This window comes from Phyllostomus discolor, chromosome 4, assembly GCF_004126475.2.
Source record: "Phyllostomus discolor isolate MPI-MPIP mPhyDis1 chromosome 4, mPhyDis1.pri.v3, whole genome shotgun sequence".
In the NCBI taxonomy this organism is placed as follows: Eukaryota; Metazoa; Chordata; class Mammalia; order Chiroptera; family Phyllostomidae; genus Phyllostomus; species Phyllostomus discolor.
The window spans coordinates 199,617,033-199,641,580 of NC_040906.2; the positions used below are offsets into that span (position 1 = coordinate 199,617,033).

General features: G+C 44.0%; 1 protein-coding gene across 13 annotated transcripts in view; it reads right to left on the reverse strand.

Moving 5' to 3' along the window:
- SYNE1 (spectrin repeat containing nuclear envelope protein 1) overlaps nucleotides 1-24,548 on the reverse strand; it is a 433,377-nt gene that overhangs the window by 139,580 nt on the left and 269,249 nt on the right. For 12 of the 13 annotated variants that reach the window (XM_036024918.1, XM_036024914.1, XM_036024915.1 and 9 more), the window contains 9 exons: nucleotides 23,716-23,901; nucleotides 23,401-23,523; nucleotides 22,983-23,165; nucleotides 21,613-21,756; nucleotides 17,178-17,363; nucleotides 15,957-16,097; nucleotides 8,971-9,138; nucleotides 8,597-8,758; nucleotides 778-972 (listed from right to left, as the gene is read on the reverse strand). In XM_036024918.1, coding sequence (XP_035880811.1) covers nucleotides 778-972; nucleotides 8,597-8,758; nucleotides 8,971-9,138; nucleotides 15,957-16,097; nucleotides 17,178-17,363; nucleotides 21,613-21,756; nucleotides 22,983-23,165; nucleotides 23,401-23,523; nucleotides 23,716-23,901 — 1,488 coding nt within the window. The remainder of the gene's footprint in view (nucleotides 1-777; nucleotides 973-8,596; nucleotides 8,759-8,970; nucleotides 9,139-15,956; nucleotides 16,098-17,177; nucleotides 17,364-21,612; nucleotides 21,757-22,982; nucleotides 23,166-23,400; nucleotides 23,524-23,715; nucleotides 23,902-24,548) is intronic. The other variant, XM_036024913.1, reaches the window with a different exon arrangement.

A 24,548-nucleotide genomic window follows, 5' to 3' on the forward strand; every position in this document is an offset into this window, starting at 1 on the left:
AAAATTATTTTATGAATAATGTATTATTCTTGTTTTAAATTAAATTTAAAAATAGTTTAAAATAAAGTTTAAATAGAGCAGACACACTGATTTTAAATTTCTTCCAAATAAGAAATATACAAATATATGATCTGAGTAATCTAATAACAGTAAAACTAGAAAGAGCCAACATACCTAATAGGAGGACCATGGTTAATAGAATTATAGCACAGTTAGAAGCTAAATAAAAAAGAAAGTTCATGTAGTGTATTGAAGATGTATTGAGAACTAATTATGTCCCAGAGGTACAAGGAGACACACTCGAGTCTACAGGTCTTACGGACTCTCAGATCTAGTATCATACACGTTTAGGGCCAGCAATTATAAGAAGACAAAGAAAATGATAAATGTTCATGAATCAGCGTGCTTGAATTGGCTAACGGTGACCAAAGATTCCTTCTTCACACCATGAGTGAGGCTATTCAAAGGGCGCTCTTCCTTAAACACAGCAAACCTTCGTGCCAACCTTCTACAGTGATTCTGTGCAAGGCCCATGTCTACAAGTATTCGCTTTCTACAGTCTCAGTTTTTCATGCTGAAACGAGGCAGAGGGGGGTGAAGAGACGTACTCATGGTGACACACTGACTCGGTGCTCTGCTCACCAGATGCTCCCTGAGACACCAAACCAGCTTCCGGGGAGTGCGGAACAGTAAAGCTGCAGGTCACGTAAGTTACCCAGACCCTTGCCAACACAACTCCAAGAGACGGACACGAGGGGCTTCGGAGTTACTTGTTACCTCCAAGAGCTGTCGCTTCCCCGACGCTTTCATCTTGATGGTGGACATGCGCTCGGCCAAGACGGTAAGCGTGGACTGCAAGGCCAGCTGCTCGGCGGGGTCGCACTCCGGGGACTGGGACACCAGCTCATCTGCGAGAAACGCCTGCAGCTCGCCGATTTCGTCTTGGAGCATGAGGATCTCATCCATCAGGGCCTGCGGGGAAGGCTGGAATCACACTCACGTACGCATGCATTTTCGGGGGGAATGCTAAGAAATCCGATCTCGGGCTGAGTCTCACGTCAACTGAGATTAGTGAATGTATTTCGTGTTTGGTCATTCAACCAGCAAATAGGGGGCCTACGAATCCAAGTTTCGAAATGAAAATACCAGACCGTCAGAAGATTTCTAATTTCAAAACCATTCCTGTCACTAATTTAAATGAGTTGAACACTCGAATCAATCTTTCTGGTTTTCAATGGGCTCATCTATCATATGAAAGGGCCATGCCCAATTAATGTTTGCATCTGCAATTCTATGTTGAAAATAAAACCCATTGTTTTCTTCCTCCACAGGATTTTTCCCACGCCAAATTTCACCAAGTTTGAGACAGCCGTGAGTTTTAGCCCCAAACTCACTTTATACAAAAAGGGAGAAAGGGAGGTGGGGAGGGCTGCGGGGGTTGGGCTGGGGTGGGAGGAAAAGGCAGAAAACTGTACTTGAACAACAAGTAAAATTTTTTTAAAAAGGCAGAAATCTGCCACCTCTCCCTATGTCATCACCCTCTCCTCATGGTTCTCCTTGGCTTCCCAACTCTAAAACTGCAGGTTTCACGGGACTAACTTCCAGCCCTGTTTTCTCTCTCCTCAGTCTCTGCCAGGGGAGATGCCTTCCCAAGACTTGAAACAGTTTCTGAGGCTGAATGGGCACTTCCAAAGGTATGTCCCTACCCTGGACATCTGTCCTCAGGATCGGGCTGGCGTGTTCAACAGACACGGTTCATGGGTGGCTCCCTCCTACACGGTACCAAGCCTGCTTCCCCTAGGGTCTTCCCCACCTCGGGAAACGCACCACGCTGCTCCACACGGCTCCACCTCCAGACCCAGGAGTCAGCCGCCTCTCTTCACTTCACTGGCTCCCTCCCTCCAGTCCCACATCACACCCAACTGCTTTCATCTCCCGCCTCTGCACATCTCCTCGGCCCCCACCTACAACAGAGCCGACTCTCTTACCTGAATTGCTCTCACAGTCTACAGCTACCTTGAGCTACCTGCTCACATTCTTTGTCTCACAAAGTCATTAGTGTGAGCTCTTAAAAAAGTAAATCAGATCCTCTCACTCCCCTCCTTTAAACGACTTGGTGGCCTATTGCCTATAAAATAAAGTGCACGCTCCTTCCCGTACCTGCATGGTCTCACCCCTGCCTGCCTCTTGTCCCACACGCCCTTCCAGCTCCTACGTGCCTGCCTGCCTCAATAGTTACTCCAGGACCCTGAGCCATTTCTGTACGGTAGCAAGCACCCCGTTTTCCTGATTGACATGCATCACAATTATACATGGGTTTTGTTTTCCAGTTTTCATGTTTTACGACTTGCTAAAGATAGCTGTAACCTTGGCAGGAAAAACTCTTAGGATTTAAAAGGTGTGTCACGCCTCAGGGCAGAAGGGGCTTCCGTTCCCTCGGTTTCCAACGTGCCCTTCCGGGTGCAGTTCCCACCTCCTCTGTCGGTCAGTGGGCTTCTCGTTGTAGGCTCTCCGTAAATGTTTTTAATAAACAGCAACAAATAAAACTTCTCTTTCTCTAAGAGCAAGTGTTGTCATGTTTAACTGTCTTTTTAATATAAACAGTTAAACTCACATTATTAGATGCACTTAGTGCACAGACTAAAGGTCCAGCTCCATGAATTCTTACCAACTGCACACACCTGTTGATGCTTCCCCCTCCCGATCAGAAACGAGAACACTCCCAGGACTGGACAAGCCCCCGGCCCTCCTCCCTGTCACCACCTCCCTCCTTCCCCAAGACCACCAAGGCATTGGCTTGTACACATCACAGATTCATTCTGCCTATTTCTGAGCTGGATAAAAATGGAATCACACCTGATGTACTGTTTTGTGTCTGGCTTCTTTCAATCCATCACGATTGTGAAAGTCTCTTGTGTCGAGTGGAGAAAGAGCTGATCGTTTTCATCAGTGTAGCGTACCCCACGGTCACTTGGTTTGTGGATCTTTTCCATGTAAGCCTTTCTAGTGGGTTCATGGCAGTGATCTCGTTGTACTTTTAATCTGCATTTCCCTGATGACCAATGAGATTGAGCACTTTTCCCTAGGCTTACTGGACACCTGAATATCCTCTTTGATGACTACCTCCCAAAATCTTTTGCTCATTTTCTATTGGAACCTTTCCTTTTCTTGTTGATGTGTGGGGATGTTTATTTACGCTGGATAGGAGTGCCTGCTGCCCTGGCTGGACTAGCTCAGCTGGTTAGAGCATTGTTCCCATACACTAAGGTTGTGGGTTTGATTCCCAGCCAGGGCACATACAGGCATCAACCAATGAATGCATAAGTAAGTGGAACAACAAAAATCAATCTCTATTTTTCTCTCTTCTTCTCTCTCTCTCTAAAATCAATCAATAAAAAAACTTTTCTGGGAGGAGAGAGGTATAAAGGGGCTGAACGGTAATGGAAAAAAAATACAATACATATTAAACTTAAAAAAAAGAGTACTGGTGTTTCTTTTGGTTTTATGTATTGCAAACATCTGTTCCCACTTTGTGATGTGTGTGCCCCTTAATGGGAAAAGACCTGCTTGAGGGTGCCTTTTGACAAACAGAGGTTCTTGATTAGGTTGTGGTCCGAAATACATCAATATTTTCTTCCACTGGAAAAGCTAAGGCTTTTGGTGTCCTGTTTATGAGATCTTTGCCTACCTCCCAGATCATGAACACATTCTCACATACTATCTTCCAGAAGGACGCTTTTCAAAGTGTGGTCCAAGAAGTGGTATCAGTCTGCAAAACGTCTGTCACCAGCTCACGGCGAGGTAAAGCTATTGCGGATAAATGTCAGGAAGCTTTTATCACCTCTTGACATTCACCTGACATCCAAGCAGTGTTTTATTTTATTTTACTAACACACTGATCTGCGATGGCCTAGAATATTTTTTTAAATTTTAAATTATTCACTACAGAGAGTTTGAGAAACACTCTTTTAAGACTTTTTCTTTTACCTTCACATTTAGATCTACAATCCACGTGAACTTAATCTCTGTGTCCCATGTAGGCAGGGGTCAAAATTTTTTCACATGGATATGGACAAGGACCCTGCGTTCTTTACTTAGAAAGCATGCTTTTTTTTATTCAGTGTTTTGAGGTATAATTTCTGACATAACCACGTGTCTGTGTAGACGCGAGTGTACTTCTGCTTCTGGCTCTGCTCCGGGCCCAGCTGGCTGTCCGTGCCAACGCCACACTCCCAGGACCGCGAGAGCTTCGTAGGGGTCACTCTGGTGGGACACACCCTTTGACTTTGTTTATCTTCTTCCAGGCTGCCTCGGCTATTCTTGACCCTTTCAAATGTGGACATATATCCCTTCATACATTCGTGATATATTTTAGCATTAGCTTGTCAATCTTGATGCAAAAACTTGCTGGGATATTTTAATGGGATGGTAAAGAATCACAGACTGATCTTGCTTACTATATATTCCAAATGCTTTCCGTCCAGTAAATTATTTTCTACTACTTTATAATAATTTCTTGGTACTCGCTTGCCAAACGGTATAAAATAATTCACATCAGCTGGTTTGTGTCATTTACAGGCTGCTCCACAACTAGATGAACCTTGTTGCCTTTTTCTGCAATGACCCCAATGTACCAGCAAGAGCCCCCTCACTGTTCCACACCAAGTTCACACTCATTCCCTCCCCCGTCCCTTTCCTCACACGCACATTTATAGCGCCTCCTACCCGGCACTCCTTGCCATTCCCAACTTTCAAATCTGTGTCTCCCAACAGATCTGTAAGAGTTTCCTTTTATCTACTTCCCAGCACTGTAAGCCACAACCACATTTTCTCTTTGCACAGTGTGTTGGTAATTCACTCCTCCCCTAAAGCAGGCTTTTTAACCATATATTAATGAAAAGTTCATCTATTTTAGCTGTGCACATAGTGGGAGCTCAACAGATCTAACTGAATTATTGCTAACTCTTGACAGAGAAAACATGCATCTGAATCATTAAGAAACGAGAAAAGAAAAAAAGCCTCCTCATTTAACCTCAGGGGATTTGGCCAATCAGCTGTGCAGCTAAGTCACCACAGCTTCCGTTTGCAACTCACAATGTTCTGAAGCAGTTCTCTGAATGTTCTGGAGTATGTAGTGAGAGAATAGGAAATGAAAGATGCTAGAACCGTCGTTCATTTCGTCCTGTTAGAGTCAAGCCTCTGTGTTCATGCTTCTGCTTACTCTCGAGAGGGAGTGGATGTTTCTGGAAGAAGCTACACTTTTTAACTGTAAGATCCAGCAGCCAAGCTTACTGGAGTGGAATTTTCTTTTGAGGTGATGAAAATTAATTTGAAACCACATAGAGGGGGTAGTTGTATGATATTGTTTACGTACTAAATGCTGCAGAGTCACACGCTTTAAAATGGCTAATTTTATGTGATGTGAATTTCATGTCACTTAAAAAAAAAGTCCCGGCGGTCAAATATGCCTTTGCCCCATAACTCTGTCTCAGCTGGTGGCCAGCTGGTGGCCAGCTGCTCACCTACGACATCCGACTCAAAAACAACGAGAGGAAGACAAGATGCAAGTCTGTGGTTCTCAGACTTGTGGTTGGCAGGGGCGTGTCCACGTCACTTGGGTGGTTTCGAGAGCTGCCCTGAGCTTCTCTAAAATGACACACTCTGCAGAGAACCAGGGGCCTGTGTTTGCTTCAACACCAAAGGTGAGTGTGAACTTCACCGTGACTTCCAGAACTATCTACATCAGCACAGTTCATTTCAAACGCTGAGTGGTTGTATACATTAAAACAAAAGCAACATAACCTCTGAGCTCGGTCTGCTCTCCCTCACTGAGCTCAGTGTGACGAAGACAGCACATGCCCACAAAGCATTCGCTGCCTGTGACCACGGGGCTCCCCACCACAGAGGGCTCCGCACTCGGAACAACAGCCACAGCACAGCTTCTGAACCGCATGCGCGTCACAAAGTTAAATCTATCAGAAATGCAGAGAGGATACCAGCAAAATCACAGCGGTCCACCCAAATTCAGTAGACTTAGATAAGTGTTTAAAATACAGGACTTCAGTGAGCTCTGAAAAGAAACAGGAATGCTTCCAAGAGAGTGTCGGGAAGGAAATAATCACTGAAGTGTTTCTATTAATTTTTAGGAAATATAAAAAGCACGCTGGACTTTCTTACCCGCACTCGGTTGGAATTTAGAAACATAATTCCACCGTCATGCCTGGGATTTTTAAGAACCATTCCAGAAGCTAAGGACCAGTTTAGACACTGTGATGCCATGAGCTTTTCACGTGGGCAGCTCCGTCCCAGAACTGGCGGAACTTGGGTGCTGGCCACAGAAGTCGGTTGGATGGAAAATGTCAAATTTGTCATTACATGAGAAATTACACATTATTCGCATTTCTTTTCCTCTCATTAGAGCATTAATACAATTGTTAAGCCTAAATAACAGGCAATCATCACTGAATTAACTACATCTCCACATGTAATGCTACAGTTGTTGGCATTACCACTCTCAACTTAGAGATAGAAAGTCACCTGGTTGGCCTCCAGGACAGGAAAAGTCACAGATGCATTTCCAATTTGCAACACTTAGCACTGATGTGCAATGTTGAGTTTTCTGCATTGCATCCCTTGGACAACATAATAATTTCCTCTACATTTAGCGTGTGAGTGTTTATACTAATGCCTGAGTGGCACGGTGGCGGGGGTTGGGAGCTAACTGGCATTTTTAATTAAGAGCTCTCGAATATCACCAGACAAATCACAGAGCAAACCACCTGTCTTCACAGAGTTGCTAAATCCTGCGAGACCCGGTGGAGGGTTTGGGGGAGCTGCAGTCAGCCAGCCCCCTGGGACGCTGGAACGATAAGCCTCGACCAAAGGCAGAGAGGACTGAAAGCAGAGAGAGAGCTCAGCGAGGCAATTCTCTGAAACAGAGGCTTCTGCTAATCTAAGCCGATGACACACAAGCGCACTCTAGTCCAGCCTGTGGATAATGTGTGCCGATTCTTCTTGGAAGCTTCAAGGGAGCTGTGATGGGGTAGAGAGAAGTTTCCAGCGCCTCCAGGGACAGGGAGGCATGGGTGTCGGGGGAGGAGGGACAGCATGGTAGACACAGCCCCAGAGGACACACTGAGGCTGCCTGGAAATCCCCTTTGGAGGATGACGCGCCTCGACAGTTAGAAAACTGGAGAGTCGGGGCAAGAGGACTGCGGTACTCAGAGAAACACCGCACTGAAATAGGCCCCGATGTCCCCGACTGCCCTTGTGGTCAGTTTGCTCCAGGTAACGAGGGCTAATTTTAATGTCGGGTATTTATAGCACCCTCCCCAAACCAGGCTGCCTGGGGGTGACTTTGGGATAGCAGCAAGGCCCACAGAATAACTGTGGTATTCTTTTCCAAAAGTAAGTCCTAACATGGCCGGTATGCACTTTGATCTCTGTCTTGCCAAGTGCCAAAAGTGCCAAAAACCTGAAATCACATTTCTACGTATGCTGCCGTTACATAAAGCATTTTTGTTTTTGTGTTATATGGCCTGGTCCTGGTTTATAAAAGAATGCATTTTTATCTTAGACTGCACACATGGACATGCAACATATCCCAAGGTTATCCTGGGCTCTAAAATCATGCAAATGTAAATCGGGGAAAACAGGAAGGGTTGCGCTCTTAAAGCTGATAAACTTCCCAGCATGCGATACACACACCACATCATGCTTTTAGAGCTCTTAATTTGCATCTAAAAATATCTTCCTTTTCTTCTGCTTTTTATAGCGTTGTCACATGCTCCTGAGCTCTGGCTGGGGGCAGGCAGCATTTCCCGAAACCACGGCGACGTAACGTGCAGGTGAATGCGTGCCTTGGCACCCTGGCCCCTCAGTTATACCTGATGGTGCATTAACAGTAAGGCTAATCGTGTGCTAGAGCATTCACCAGGTTTTAATATATGCACATTCTTGCCATGCATTTTAAATGGATGAATTGTTAATGATCGCTTTCTGAGTCAGGTTGGTGTAACTGTCTCTGTTTTTCATGTAAAGCTATTGCTGTGCCTACTGGCTATAACCTTTTAAAAAGGGACTCAAGTCAGAGACAACCACAAGACTGTAACTTAGAAGCCCTTCTTTGTCACCTGTTTCCGTGCCCACGGAAGTCTGGGAGTTACTCTCTGAAGCGAGAGAGGGAGGTGCTGGGCACACACTGGCTGCATTTCCTAAAACAGCAATACCCACAGAAGGTAGAGGTGGGTATGTGTTCTTCTCATAACAGTTTGCAACAGCATAAAAATAAAGTGCCAACTAAAAGAAAATACACTTTGCAAAAAAAAAAAAAAAAAGAAGGAAAAAGCAACCTCGAGGCCTGTAGCTTTCTTGAATTAGATTCAAAGTCTGAATTGCCTCTTTTCCCTTTTAGGTCCCTCCCTGCAGCAGGAGTGGTAACTGCCACCCTTTGGAATCTTGTTTACTCTGTAAGAGCCGGTAGAGTAAAAAAAAAAAAATGTCAGTGTGCTCTCCCAAACACACGCCCGGCTGGCGACCAGTCACAAGAGTGCACCCATTTAATCATGCAGGAAACTGAAGTCATTGCTATTTTTACCTGATGTTCGGCCATCTGGCTTTCTGGACTCCTGCCCGGCTCTGGGTTCTCGCTGAGCTTCATCTCGATGGCCTCCATTTTCGTGGAGATGGACTGCAGGGAGTCCTGGTACTTCTGCTGGCGTTCCAGAGCTTCATAGAGGGAGCGCTGCTTCTCACTGATCTGAAGGAGAAGAGGGGTGTTGCCAAACGTTTCCTAGCCCTTTATCTTCTAGATTATGACATTGCTTTCCTCACTGCTTCACCTCTGTGGCCCAACAGAGGGTACTCAACGGTGCACGGGATGTGTCAACTTCATGCACGTATTGCGTAAGCCACCTGCCAAGGGAATCGGTATCTGGCAGGCTCGAGCAATTCCACACGTCAGTGACTTACCACATTCTTCAACGTTTCCCAAGAACGCTGCAGGTCGTCCAGCTTGGTAGTCGCGGACGGCTCCAGTCCCGGTTCACGGGACTCCTGGGCTGGCAAGGTGCTGGGGTGAATCCTTGCGGCATCTGTCTGCAACCTCTCCGGAGACAAGGCTTGGTAGTAAGCAATATCCTGTGGGTGCAAAGCACAGCACTGGAGTCGAGGGGAAGATGGAGTGCGGGCTAATGCGCCATGGGTACTGTCATGTGCAGGAAAAGGCTTAGGATTCACATCGGTCCCGGGGGCTACAAACCATTAAAGCGAGTGAATCCTGGTGACAAGAAGAATATAAGGTTCCTATCAAGGCACACTACAGTTGCTTTAGAATTTCAGCTTATAATTAAAAAATCAACAGATTGACCAATAAAAGTTGCCAAAAGGCACTCGAATTTGTATTTGGTAAAACAGAATACAAAGGATTGGAGTGGTGCACATATTTAAAGATTGACTAACTACTATGGCAAAAGCCAACCAACCAACCCAACAAAAAAAGCTAAATGGTCTCTAAACATTTCTTAAAATGTTGCTTAATGTACTGATTAAAGTTTTGAATAATTTTTAAAAGCACTTGCTTTAAATATAATTAAATCTGTGGTAAGTAATTGTTCAAGTATAGCCAGATCTTCAATATTTGAGAGCTCATTATTTGTAGAGGTTAATTTAAATATTTTAATATCAGGTAAAGAAAAAATAATGGGGGAGTTAAAACTACTCTAAAAAACAAACTGTGTAAAGGACACATGGATAACAAGGGGGGGTTGCAAACAGGAGGGAGGTGGGGAGGGCTGGGGGGTGAGCTGGGCTGGTGGTAAAAGGCATAAAACTGTGCTTGAAAAACAATTAAAATAAAAAAACAAATTATGAAAAAGGTTTTCTTCTAATCAAATCCTGGAAAGTACATAAAAATTAATCGAAGTGAATTATGAAAAAACAGGCTTTTGAATTATTTTTATTTCTTGGGCTATAAGTAATATTACATACCTTATCAGTATTGATGATGGGACCTATGCCAAGACATACCATGCATGTGTTTCCAATTGTTTCTATGATTATCACGTATTAACAGAAATTGAATTGGCGAGTAGTCCTTACATTTTTGGAACTGCTATTATAAAATTCACTGCTTTTACAGCTGTACTACTGAAGAAAATTGTGTTAATTTAAAATACCTGATCTGTACTGATAATAACATCTTGGTAAAACAGCAGCGACCAAGGGCCCAGCCACCTGAGAAATCACGGTAATAGCAGGGTGGGGCCTGGCATGTGGGGGTCCGGACGAGGGCAGAGGCAGGGTCATGGTGCAGAATGAATTCAGGCAGGAGTCTGACACCTGAGAGGTCAGGACCCCTGAGATCCCAGTGGACATTCTCCCTGTGCGCAGCCACACAACTGGAGCATGTCGCTCCCATCTCAGGCACCGATGCCCTCCTCTGCAGGGCACCAGGGGGCTCTGAGGGTTCCGTGGAGTCCTACTTAGAGGGCCACGAGGCCTGCTAATTATGTTGTTGCTGTTGCTGCGGCTCCGGATAAGTCCCTAACATTTATCGATGACATGGGAACCTAGAGACGGGTCCTGTCCACTCCTAACCCTAGCACTATGTTGGGTAGATTACTCTGGTATTTCTAAATCCTTCGATAAGCCCCTATTCATGCATCCTCCTGCACCGCCAGCTCACTTCGGTCCTCCTCACCCTTGAGAGCCTGTCATCACCAGATTGGTGCACCCCACGCAGATTAGCTACATCTAAAGCTACTTAAACCTTTGTTTTGACAACACCTTTGTTTCCTTTGTGCCTTTGACTTCTGCTTCACACCCTTGGGCTCAAGTTTCCTTTCCAGAGTGCATGTATGTGCACGCTCACACAAACACAGACACATACACACAGACACACAACAGAAGCCATCAAAGTCCTGAAGTTCTTAAATTCCCAAGAGTCTGTCTATATTCAGACTCGCCCTTATCTCTCTTACGCTTGCCAGCTTCCCTGCTCTTTCAGGGGTCTCGGTCCAGTGATGTCTTCTCCCTTTCTACCGACGTTCTCCTCAGCATAGAGCACACCTTAGAAAACACCTGCAGACACTTTTTCCATAGAAAACACCTTCAAACACTTTCTTTCACCACTATGTTCTTGCAGGATACCATCTATGAGAAAATTTCACAAATCACAGGGTGACGGATCATCGCACGTGATGAATATACCAGCACACACGTCCACGATTGCCAGTGCTCCCTCTCCTCCCTTTCATTCCATAATCCAGTTTCTGAAAATGGTAGTTCACACATGATATGTGCACTTTTCTCCCTCCATCCACTTCTAAATGCTCAGCCCAGCTGCAGCCCTAATGAGTCCAGGGAAATTGTTCTTGCCTCACCATCGGCGGCTCTGCTCTGTCAAATGAAATGCGTATTTTTTCAGCCTTTCTCTTGCCTGGCCTGTCAGTAGCACCCAACCCCACTGGCCATCCTTTTGGGAAACGCTTTCCTCTAATCCCTCTGTTCTCCACCCCATCGTTCAATCTGTCTCATTTGTAGTTCATCTCGACTCGGTCTTAAGCATGGGAGTGTTCATAAGCCCCCCACTCATATACGTGTAGTTGTGCAGGTATATTCCATAGTCTCTTCCAACTTAACATTTAAAAACAACCCAGGATCAGAAATCAACTTAGAAAAATGGTCAAGTGTTATCCATCTTCCACTTAAGCTATAAACTTGGGATTTATCCTCTATCTCCTCTCTCCCTCTCCACCCAGCCGCTTATGTCAGGGTGAAACGGTGCTGATGCCCACCCTCGCTGCAGCGCTGGTTCAAACTCTAATGACAGGACCAACTTCTTGATTCCCAGGTTGCACGTGGGCGGCCCACAGGCTGCCTCTGGCCTGTGTACATGGAGCTTGGCTTACACAGTGTTTTAGATCATTTAAATCTCTCTGTACAGAGACAAGGAGATTTCGTAAGGATTGGAATTTGTGACTTCTTTTGCAAATCAGGAGGTAGGTAAGACTGGTTTCTGTGTCCATGTGACAGCCGTCATGATAACCGAGGGAAGGCTGCCTCCTTTAGGTGGGACGGTTACTGTCCAGGTGGCCGCAGTGCCCCTGCTGTTTCTCTCATTTACACCCCAAGGCTGGGCCTGGCATCAGGCTGCAGCTTCTGTCCCTAGTGCGCTTCCCTGGCTCTGCATGCGTGCATCCCCATTCTACTGTCCGTATTCATACGGGATGATCCATTCCAAAACTGACTTATGTACCGAGCTCCTAGTCAGATTCCCTCAGTGGTGACACTGTTAGCTTCTGGATCAAGTTCAGGTTCTTCCGTGTGGCATCCGAGGGCCTTCAGGCTGTGTTTCCTGCATCCCTCTCAGCTTCATTGCTCCCCATCCTTCTGCAAATCTGTGGCCTGGGGCCATTTTCCTTCCCAACACCACACCTTCCTAAGGTGGTTCCTTCCACCTGGAAAATTCACCTCACTCTAGGGCACCCCAATTGCCTAACCTGCCCTCCATTATTAAAGCCAAAGGGTGCCTGCCATCCTTAGCCAACACTGAGGGCCACCTGGCTGTGCTGCTTTCTCTATGTGCTGCTCTCTGAACCCTGTTTCCTGCCGTCATAGATGGGTCCCGCACTACTGTAAAACTACGTGCCTGCCCCTGATAGCCTGTGAGCTCCATAAGGGGAAAATGCCTTTAGCCTTTGCTCCTGGGCAAATAACAGCCAGACATACCTGTACATCATGGATCATACAAGTAACAGTACTTCGTCAAATCTGTGATTTTTACATGCATTTACGTACTATTACTGGCCACAAGGGGAAAAAGTTGCTTTAAGTGTTGTAAACATTTTCAATTAAATGTTCTATTATAAAGAAGGCCCTTAAAAGAGCTAGGATAAAATAAATCTGATACCAAAACATTTTTTTTCTGGCTCCTTTGTGTGGGAGTGTGTGAGCGTGTGTGTGTGTCTCAGGCCTGTTAGATGGGAAAAACAACTCCTGGGTTTTTTTTTAAAGATTTGAAAATATATCACCTTTTGTAGATGAATAACTTGGGTCTGTTTGAGGACCACAGAGATTCAATCAAAGAAATCTATAGGTCCTTTCGCTACTAGATAAAAGCAACATTTGTTATAGTGAGGAATCACCCTCAGAAATATGTCTCTTGTTGCTTATGTGCCTAAGTTATGACACCTGTTATCCAGTAGATTCCTCGGGCACTAAATTTGGGAAACTAGAGCTAGCATTTTATTATTATTTTCCAGCCAAAAAGGTACTTGCAATGATTATCATCACATGATGTTAAAATGTTTTCACAATTTTGTGAGTGGAGTAGCATTGTTTCCCATCACAAATGAGGGGACCCAGGGACTTTCCAAGTACTTCCCGCTTACAGGAGGAAGAGCTGGCACCCGCTCTGACCTTTAACTTGGAGCCCAGTGCTCTACCCATTATTACACTGTGGCCCTTTCCACCCCCAGCTGTCCTCAACTGGTCTCAGGAGCTGAAGTCTCAGCTTGCTTCTGAAGCAGGGGTCCCCCACCTTTGCGCTGCAGCATAGTTGGGCACAGGGCCACACAGCAGGAGGTGAGCTTGAATGTAACGCACTTGAATCACCCTGAGACCATCACCCCCACCCCCAGTCCGTGGAAAAATTACCTTCCAGGAAACCCATCTCTGGTGCCAACAAGGTTCTAAAGGGCCCAAGAAGCCTGCAGCCAGTTCTGGGGCCGCTTCATTATTTCTGCCCTCAAGGAAGCCGAATTGTTGTTCCCACATCTCGGCTAACAGTTACTGTCAGGGACAGAACACACTGAAACGGGGTGATCAGTCCGTTACATAATGGAGATCCACTCACAGAAGCAGCAAGTTTTTCTCAAAGCCTTTTTTTTTTTTAACAGCTGCGATTTTATAAAGCAGCTATATTTGGCTGCTCCTTGAACAGCTGTGCACATTCTGTACAGTGTTTTGGGTCTGAGAACTGGAACTTATTTGGATTCTGAATGCTCTCCTCGGTTTCCAGATAAAATTTTGTAAACCCAAGGCATGCCTGACATGCTGTATTCGTTGCTTTTCTCCGACGTAGGTTACTGCAGAAGACTGACAAGTGGTCATAGACGATGGGGTCAACACCCAGCATAACACTTACGCTTTTCAGTAGTGTCCTCCTAGAGCTGCCTAAGGTAAACTAAATAAAAAAAGAATTGAAAGGAATTTGTGGAATCACATAGAAGTGCGTTAACAATGTGATTTACTTGATGGTTTCCTCTGATGGGGGAGGGGTGACAAATGAGATTAAAATAAAGCATAATCTCACTCACAACTCTGGGATTTGATTGAGCTTGACAGTTAAAGTCATCATAATAAAAAAAACTGCACATTTTATCATTTACATGGAGCTTTCAGGTACATGGAAAGACACCTTTCCTGCAGCGTCGAGACTTATTTTAGAAAAGAGACAGTCTTCTTAACGAGTTGGTGTCGAGGTCAGTGTTTATTGTTCAATTTGGAAATTTTAAGAAAATTAGGCATGCATTTTTTTCTATACAGTAAACAGCTGACTATAGCTGTATTTCTATGACCCTAATAATATCGGTGACCACAGGGAAGAACACCCTCAAGCAATGAGTAATACATTTAAACTCAGGGTTTGGAGAACAGTTTCTCAAATCCTCCAGAGCACCCTGAACTTCCCCATTTCTGTTGTTTAATTTCCTCTCATCACTTTTGTCATTATCTGTCCCCTGGACTCCTTTCTCTCTAGATGACAAGGGTCTTGGGGTCAGAGGGCACAGCCGTCTCTTCCTTTGTTGCATCCCTGGGACCCCGCACAAGATTTTCCCAACAGGCTCTCATAATGTATGGGATGAATGGGTGAATTGTGTAGATTCAGTGTATAGACTGAATCATCTGTATAGATTCAATTGTATAGATGCATCGTATAGATACGATAAACTAGAGCTGTATAGATTTTTACCAAGAGAACTGTTTTATCTAAAGCTTTCATCAACCTTTTTCTCCTTTCTGAGAGGAGAAAAGATTTTCTTTATCACAGAAACCCTATTTTGAATGCTTCTGCTTTAAAATAAAAAATATGATAGATTTGTAACATAGTTTATAGAACCTTTCCTGGTTAATGTTTCTTACATGATAATACAGCTCAACCTCTTTCAATGTTTACATAATTTCACAGTAACATAGTTAAAAATTTTTAGTTGTTTTGGCTGAATGAAAAGATAAGTACTACTCACCATGCATTAAAATTTTTTCATTATGGTATGTCTTTTTTATTTCTACCTCATATTTTCCATGAACACTTTTTGACATATTTAATTTGTTATAATATATTTTAATATGGTGCATACTAAAAGGCATCTCAGACCAAGGTACTACTCCTACTTTATAAAAAATAAAATGGAAGGTGATTGAAAGATAAGTGAGAAAACTCAAATCTGCTCAGGCATGCCAATATGTATCCTGGCAGCCAGCCCTTTAAATTGGATGGCCGTTCGTACAGCAAGAAAAAGTGTGATACGATGAACAGAACTTTTCCATCTTCAAGATCTGAACTGGTAGGCGCCATACCTTAGGTAAACGCATGTTAAAATAGCAACAGAATCAGGTTACTTTCCAAGGGTGACATGCACGTTTCGTTTCCCGGGAGGATGCAGTACTCCATTACAGATGCCTGTCAGACACGGAAGCCATAAAGCCTGAACCGGCACCTTCTCCAGCTATAATTTCTGTGACCTAGTTTTTGCTCAGCTCATTGCCAGGAGCCCTGGAGAGGAGATGACGTGTAAAGCCAGTAGTGGTCTCACATGACAATCATAGCTTGTGCCACTGTCACACCTAACAGTGTGCTCCTCAAAGTCTAGGATTCATACCCACAGTCTAGTAGGAACGGAGTTCTGCAACCACCCAGGGATCCGAGCTAAGGAATGCCAAGTGGGCGGTACCTGGTTAACAGAAGCATCTGTATTAGCCACAGGTGAAGGGGAACGGCAGGCAGGTGGAGAGGAAATCTCACTGTTGGTTCCCTCCTCCCCAGACTCTTCAGTGACAGGTGACAGCAAAGTGTGACAGCGACCTGCAGTCATCTGTCACATAAAAGGCAGTCCAAAGGACATAAAAACCAGTTAGCAATGCAACAGAAGATCTGCTCAAGCATAAGTCAAACAGAGACAATTATATAACAAAGGTTAGAATTACTGAGACCCATATTTACACACAAATTTTGTATCTGTGTTTAAAATTTGGTTCAAATGAATATGACACTGGGGGCCATTTATAAAACTAACAGGGATAGGAGGTGCATATCCTATAAAAAGTTTTGTTGTTGATTAACTATTTTTCTGATTTACTTTCTTTTCCTTGATTGTATCTTTATAAATAACTAAAAAAAACCCTCATAAATTGTACAAATGAAGGAAGAGTCTATGAAATAGTGCTTGGATTTTTTTAGACATCTCAGATTACAAGTACTCTCAGAGATAAGTACACCCTAAGTGCTATATCGCCAAAAAGCCCACGTATGGTTATGCACTATCCATGTCCAGCACGTTTGTGTGAAAAATATACAGCGCTGGACAACGCCGAGGAACCAAAATAACTAATGCATTTTAGATGCAAAGTGGCTGGGAAGTAATATAGAGAGAAATTACTGGAACTTCTGTATTTTAATCCAAAGCTAAACTTCAGATTTTCTAATTTTCTTATTTTTTTTAATAATAGCCTTTCTCCTATATTTCCTTAAACATCCTTACAAGTAAATACACACAATATATGTAGCATGATTCTCTCATCCCCCCTCTGCCCCAGAAAACTAGAAAACTGTGCAGAGGATTTTATTTATTTTCTGATGCACAGCGTCTCTCAGTATTCTTGCTAAATTATAAACAAATGCAGGGCTGACCTCTGACATTATCAAGTAGTTCAGCAGTCTCATGCAAATAGCTTGAGACTGTCAAGCTATTTCCACTGTCATTGTTTACAGTGTCACGTACTGGCTTTGGCCCAAATGTAGCAGACAGTTCAGGAGACTTCTTCAGCTCTAGTCTGCAAGACCTACCACTGATCCCTAAAATAAGCCAGAGCAGGAACCTGCACCAGGGAGCAGGGTACACTCACAGGAGAGCAGCGCTCCACGCCCTGCAAAACTGGCCTTGACCCTCACTTACCATGACCACAGAGGGGTGGGCAGAAGAGGCGGGGAGGAGCTTCCCGTCCAAGTCCTCCGGCAGCCCCTCCACTTCGGTCACCGTCAGCAGCATGGTGGCGTTCCTGGCTTTCATTGTCAGCATCTTGCACTTGGAGTTCAGAGAGGCAATCTGCTCCTGGTAGCCCTTGATTTTCTGAGCCAGCTCCTGAGGAAACATTTTCCCACCCCCCGCCCCTGGGTGTCAGAGCAGCATCAAAAGGAAACAGAGCTGGTAGCATTCATCTTCCTCCGGGGCTGGCCAATGAAATCACAGAGCTGTGCCAGGCGGCTGCCGCGCGCGCCGGCCGGAGGAGGCAGGATGTGGACGGTGCGGAGCTGCAAGGCTGCCTGCAGCTCCGAGCCAGCCCACAGCGCGGCTGGGCTGGGCGGAGAGGTGCGCCGAGCCGAGCCAGCGGCTGGGGCGCAGGACGCGCGGGCTCCGGCCCCGGATCCGAACCCAGGGGGGCTGCTGCGGGCAGAATCAGGAAGTTACGTAACCTGAAGAACCTGTAACTTTCTTTAAAATGCCTGGGAGTCTGCCACTGCCAGATGGTTCATGCCATGGAAATTAGGTCATGTGATGACTAAAACTACAAAAAAATGCAACGCTCAGCTCTTATCATACTGAATATATCAAATGGAGGCGTCAGTTGTTCAGACAGGGTCACTAAGTGAATGGCTTGTCATCGCTGTGTCCCTGAGGGCTGTTTTTGAAGATAAGCTAAACATTATATACGAAACTCTAACTTTTTAATGCAGTTAACTCCCAAAATGCAATTTTGTCCGAACATTCACTAAAATTTCCCTCACATACTCCACCATGCTTCAAATGTTTCTGACACTTCAAACTAAGGCTTTGAATGTGTTCAGTTTAAGTGTAATGGCTTTTAAATACATTTCCTGTTGGAAAAAATTGTCTTGAGAGATAGAGGTTTTCTAAACTTTTCCCAAGAGCTTATTGAAAATATATTCTGGATAGCACACAGCCCTTAAAAATGCTAAAATATTAAAATAAGGAAATAAACTAAAATAGTAATTCTAAAATATTAAACATATACTTTCTTACTTAAAAGGTGTATACATCTTTTTAAAAATAAAGAGGTATATTCTAAAACCTTATTCCTAAAAGTACAACACCATTACCTTTTCCTATTCCTTTTATTTGGCTCCTTGGTCTAAAACGTTGTCCTTTAGTGTTTGTACATAACACATCGACAATAAATGTCAATGTCTTTAAAATATGAATGTGTGTATACTCATAATTTTAAATATACTGACATTCAAACTAGAGCTTTGAACTTGAAGTTCAGAAACAAAACGACAACATAAGAAAATGGTATATGTGTGTGTACGTGTGTATGTATATATGTGTATGTATACACATGTGCACATACATATGTACCATTTTGTTCTCGTTGCCAGTTTGTGTCTCCTCTCCCAACCCAAACGGGCTGAATGGAAGGGAAAACAGGCCAGGAGAGCTCCGTCAGCAGCCTGTTTTCTTGACTTCCAGAATAGCGGAGGTACTTTTAAAATTAAGAATTAAAAAGCAGAAATCATCAAGTCTTTACCTAGTAGAGCTGCTGGATACTTAATTATACCTAACAGGGCTTTAAAAATCGTGATTAAGCAGCTACTTACTATATCTGGTCTCATGCCTGACACATGGCTACTCTACAAATGATTAGTTAACACGCGCAGACAGAGACTTCCGCCAGCTTGCCGGACTCCTTGAGCTCTCTGTTGCCACGGGACAGATCTGGGAGCACTCCTGCAGCGGCCTGCCCCGTGTGGGCAGACTGGAGGAATCCTTGTGCAGCACAGGCAGCCTCAGTCCTCCCACCCTTGGTGCCCCCCACGGATGGTCACTGCCCTGATGGCAGTACCAACGCACGCCCACACTGACAGCAAACTCCCCTTGCCTTAATGGGAGTTCTCAACCTTACTGTGTGTAAAACTCATCTGGTTGTTCGCTACAAATGCAATTCTGGTCTCCACTTCAAAAGATTTTGATTTACTAGGCTTGTGAGAATCTGCATTATATGGTTAACCTCTATGAGTGACTCCCTTGCAGACACAGCTCTCTAGAGCTTTCTTCTGTAAGAATAAGCCTGCCTGCCTCCCATTAACTTTGTGGTTTGGTGGTCAAGCCCGCTGTAGTAAAATGAAGCTCTAATGAGTTAACGTGTTCCCCATTCTTGGAAAGCATATTTATTTTTAACTTTATTGGGTATTTCTGAAAATGACTATAAAAGATGAGCATGAAGGTGGGGATTTCAGGTACTGCGGCTGTGCCGAGGAAAGCTGCCCTGGGTGAGCCACTGCCTGCACTCAGGGGTAAGCCTCCTGTGTCCACTGGAAAGCAAGAGGTCCAAGGGCTCCTCTCCTAAGATGTGAAAGTGGCAGGGTAATTTTCTCCGATTAAATGGAACATTTGAAAAGTCACAGGGAAAAAAAATGGGAATTCCTTAGAAACGAATCAATTATCAATTATTTTTGTGAGTTGAAGTTACCCATAAGGAAATGGGACTCCCATCAGGATTGAAATGCTATTAAAAGCAGATCGAAAGTACAGGAAAAAGCAGTCTTCCAAAGTTTTATGTTATCATAAATCAGGCTTTCTCCATTCAGCACTTTCCTTCCTGCGTTTGTTTTATACCTACAATGAGCCTCGCCCAGGACTATGTCATTGTTGATAGGAAGATGTATCCTAAATCACATGACAGAGCTAATAAATGTCTACACTGATGTGTAGAACTTGCGGGGAGAATATGACAGAATGAACAGGTCCCTGAGCAGAAGCCAGGAAGTCAGCCTACGGAGCAGAAGCCAGCCTACTGCTGACTGTGCTGAGCGCCGGCTCTGTGACCCCGGGCAAGTCATTCACTCTCCAGGACCATCACTCTTTGCTTCTGTGCAGTGAGATGGCTCATGTAGCTTCTGCTGCAGTGAAAAACCAATCTGGGGCCAAAGGCACTAGATTAGAATCAGGCTTCTTTGAGTTACCAGATTTGGGGGCTTAGGAAGTCATCTAAAAAGTCAGTTTCCCTTTTCTTATCAGTAAAATGGTGATAATAAAAAAAAAATCTTTACCTCACAGGGTTGTTATAAAATGTAATGTTAAAACCCTTATAGATCATTTTAAAAATCAGAAAAACATGGTAATAAGAATTACTGCTATTGTAGAGAAGTTTTTAAAAATATATTTTCTGTACTACGACAGAAAAGTTGTTACAACAAAATTCTGGACCTTAGAAACTGGGATTAAAAATAGTTTTGAAATAAATTTATAATATATAGTCTAATGTATGAGTTATATAAACAGCAGTTTCAAATATTTGTATAACATTTCTGTTTAACCAATGGCATAAGAAAAAGGAATAGTTAACATAGATATATCTACCATATAGGAGTAAATGTAGGTGGGACATTTATTTCCATTCATTTATAAGTTATATATAAATGAAAGTAATTTACACATTGGATGTGTTGAGAAACTAAAGAATTGAACTTGGGGGGGGGGTCGTCAGATTTTCTATCCATAAAGAGCAACAAATGAACCTGCTGAGAGCCTCACTGTGACACCTGGTTTGGGAAAACAGTTTGTTGCCCTTGTGACAACCAACTGGAGCACTTGGAAAGGTAAACTTAATGTCCACCCTTGGCACAGAGAAATAAGATACCTCCTAGTCCCAATCCCTTACCAAAATTCATGATGCTATGAGCCAGCCCCCAAGGGAAAGTCTAAATGTGACATATATAGGCATTGACAAGCCAGGAGCGGAAGTTCACTGCCAAGGGCCAATGGGCTCAAACACTCCAGGTCTGTGGTCTCTGAGACCAGGTCTGCACAAGGGGAGTCCAAGTCCTAAGGTCACAATGATGCCAAAGGTCCAAGGAAAGCAGCACTTTTGAAATCGGGAAGATGCTAAATTTGGAAGTCAACAAAATAAAAAATACGGACCATTCTCTAATTTTGATGAAAGGAGATGAAATGATCAATATTTGAAATAACAAATCATTTTTTAAATGTGAAATATCCCTTTTTTAAAAGAAGGTGATCAAAACAGTGAGACTTTGAGCATTGCTGTTTCTTGCTGGCTTTGAATATGGGACTCAGCCTGTGTCTCGGTGCATTAACTGAGAATTCAGGGCCAGGAGACAGTCTCCGGGTCCCGGTGGAGCTATGTCATGAACAACATGTAAAGGCGTTTAGAATCAAGGGGAAGACTCCTGCGACTAGGTCTTAGAAAGTCTTAGAAAAAAAGAGCCCTCAAAATGCAAAAACAGCCAAAGATACCACCCAAGGACTCAACACGTGATGTACCAGACAGGGAGAACCTTTCCCTTTCATTCACTCGAAACCAATCACGGATTCCAATCAAGCCAGAGTCCCGCCCAGGCTCCTGTCTCACCTCGTGCCGAGCAATCTGGGCTTGCAGCTCCTGGATGTTACTGGTGACCACCGGCTTATCCTCAATCTCCCTGTGAGCTCCTTCTATGAGCTCCTGGAGGTGCTGCATTTCTTGTTCATATTGTTCATACTGCATCACAGCCTCCTTTGGGGGCAGAAAAGATCCCATGATTATCTTTCTTATATCAATAACTGTGTTAAGTAATTCTGCACTGCTCTCTGACAAACTACAGTGTTAACTCCTATTTAACTGTGTGTCCAGGGAATAAAGGAATGATGGGTAGAATTCCTGGATCATTCAAATCCTCAGCTCTAGGCAGATACTTCAAAGCCTTTTTCCTAAATCACTTTACCAGGATTATTATTCATGAATTCAGAGTAGTTAAGTGGCCATTCATATTGTCTTGAAGACAGCAGCATCATGGTCAGAAAATGGTAGGAGGCAGTATGAAAAACACGATTACTTCATTTTCCACAGGAAATACTGAAAATATATATAAGGCACTTGTTAAGTGCTGGAATAAAGGGTAAAAAGAAGTAATTAAGCGTGACTCCTATCCCCAGGAATTTACTGTCTAACAAATTACAAGCTAATCCAAGGAGTAAGGATAATTGCCCAAAGGGGCCATTAGCAATCTAATGAGAGGATACGTGTGTAATTGTTGGATAAAAATGATGAAATATGAGTTGAAATGAGATATGAGGTAAATGGTGTCGTATTTTCCGAGTCAATGATTTTTCTCTTGTTAAAGAGACTAAATTATACTTGGGAGTACCTCTCAGACATGAAAATGCATTTAGTGCATCAATATGCTCAAGTGTGAAAAATACCCCTGTACTATATGTGACTAGTAGAGTCATATTACAAGGTTCTAGATCAAGGGTGTCCAACTCATTTTCACCGGGGGCCACATCAGCCTCGTGGTTGCCTTTAAAGCATTGAAATAATTTTAGGACTGTGTAAATGTAACTACTCCTTAACTATAAAGGAGTTGAAATTTCATTTGGCCCTTTGAAGGTACCTGCAATGCTGATGTGGCCCCCAGTGAAAATGAGTTTGGCACCTCTGTTCTAGATGATTCTCAGATGAATAATTAGGTAAAAATAACATTGAATATAAAATTAACCTATATAAGTCATTCTTATAAAAAAATATTGCTACAAGATAGTTTTCACCAACAGATATTTTTACAGAACTTTCTCCAGGCTTTCGTGGGTGATCCAAAGCATAGCATTTCACCTCCTTATTTTATATAACCACAACCTGCCACATTTAACACTCTGGGGGTGTTCTGATGGCTGTGCCCCAGCTAAGACCAGGAGCTAGTGACTCATTGGCTGCTGCTGCGCCTGCGCGGGCCGCACACGTGCCTGCAGGACATTGCACTGCTGGATGGCCATGTGCTGCAGCCGGCTGGCCTCCTCCTGCAGCTGGAGCGCCGCGCGGCAGAGCGGCAAGCGGGCCACGACGTCCTCAGGGATCCGGAGCGCGCTCTGGCTGGTCTGCACGGCCCGGACCTTCGGCTTCAGCGACTCCACCTCACACAGCAGATGCTGAGAGTGCGAGAACACAGTTCACACATTTTACACTGAAGCGCTCCTTTCGCAAGCAAGAGACAAACTACAGCTAGTTCACAAGTCATACACGTTTTCCAGGAAATGTTGCAAATCACGTATGTGCAGCTGAGACTATAACTGAGTTTACAAATTCTTTTTCATAACTTTTCTTTAAAAAAAAAAAACCTATCAGTAGACCCCCAGTGATCTCCGCTGAGTTATTTTCGCTCACCTGCCGATGCGACAGCTGCTCTTTGAGACTAAGACGCCCGACTTCCGGAGAAGTCAGGGTGGCCTGGGCTTGCTCCAAAGCGACTTGTAAGTTTTTTAGCTCTGTTTCAAATTTTTTCATATCCTGCGGAGTAAAAACAATATGGATGTCAATATTTAAGTACTTAAAGCCCAAACTCATAGGTGAAGAATAACATCACAGTCAGGAAGGCCCATGAGAGATGAGTGCTCTGTCTCTTCTATAAGACCACCATTTTTTTTTAATGATGGACTTTTCAACTTAAATTTATTATTATTATTATTATTATAGTTTTACCTTGGCAGCATCTTGGAGATTCTGCAGACGAAATTTGATCATCTGCCGCAATTCCTCGGTCTCCCGTCCCAGTTCTGCCACTTGGTGACACATTTGTTCTGTGTGGTACACGCTAGAGAGGTACTGTAACTTCTCGGTCATCGCTTCCAGATCGCTGTGGATTTCTTCAGATTCTTCTAGCATGGTCTACAGGGAATGAGCAACACCACGGCACTGATAAGCAGGCAGAGAAGTGTAGGTAATCCACGTGGTGCGGTGGGGGGGGGCCTTCGGGCCAGGAAGGGAGCCACAGCCCATGTGCCCCCCTGTGGTTTAATCTTCACACCCCAGGGCCCACTCCCCACCTACTGTTATCCGAGTTTCACAGACAAAGAAATCAAAGTTCAGAAACTGTAAATGATCTGCCGAGGCCACATGTTTTAAAGTGCTGGACCATAAGGCTCGGGCTCTTGTCCACCACCTCAAGCTGCTTCCTGAGGGTCACAAGCATCCCAGCAGGGGCAATGCTCTGCCCATGGGTAGCTTCATCGGGTCGTGGGGCCTCCTACCTTTTCGCATATTTAAACTAAAGAGATGCATTTCAGCTCTCATACTCTATACCTTAGATCTAAGTGTAGGTCAGTCTAAGAAATGAAAAAGACTAGAGCACTGCAAACAAACAAACAAAAAAAAACCTTTTATCACTTGCTCTAAGTGAGACATGGGCATAGATGCAAATTAGGATACCAAGAGGGATAAAACACGCCCTTGTCATTCAGGATAGTATCATCTGCTGGCAGTGACACGGATACAAGTGGACTAATAACCATGCATTATGCACTACCTGAGTAGAG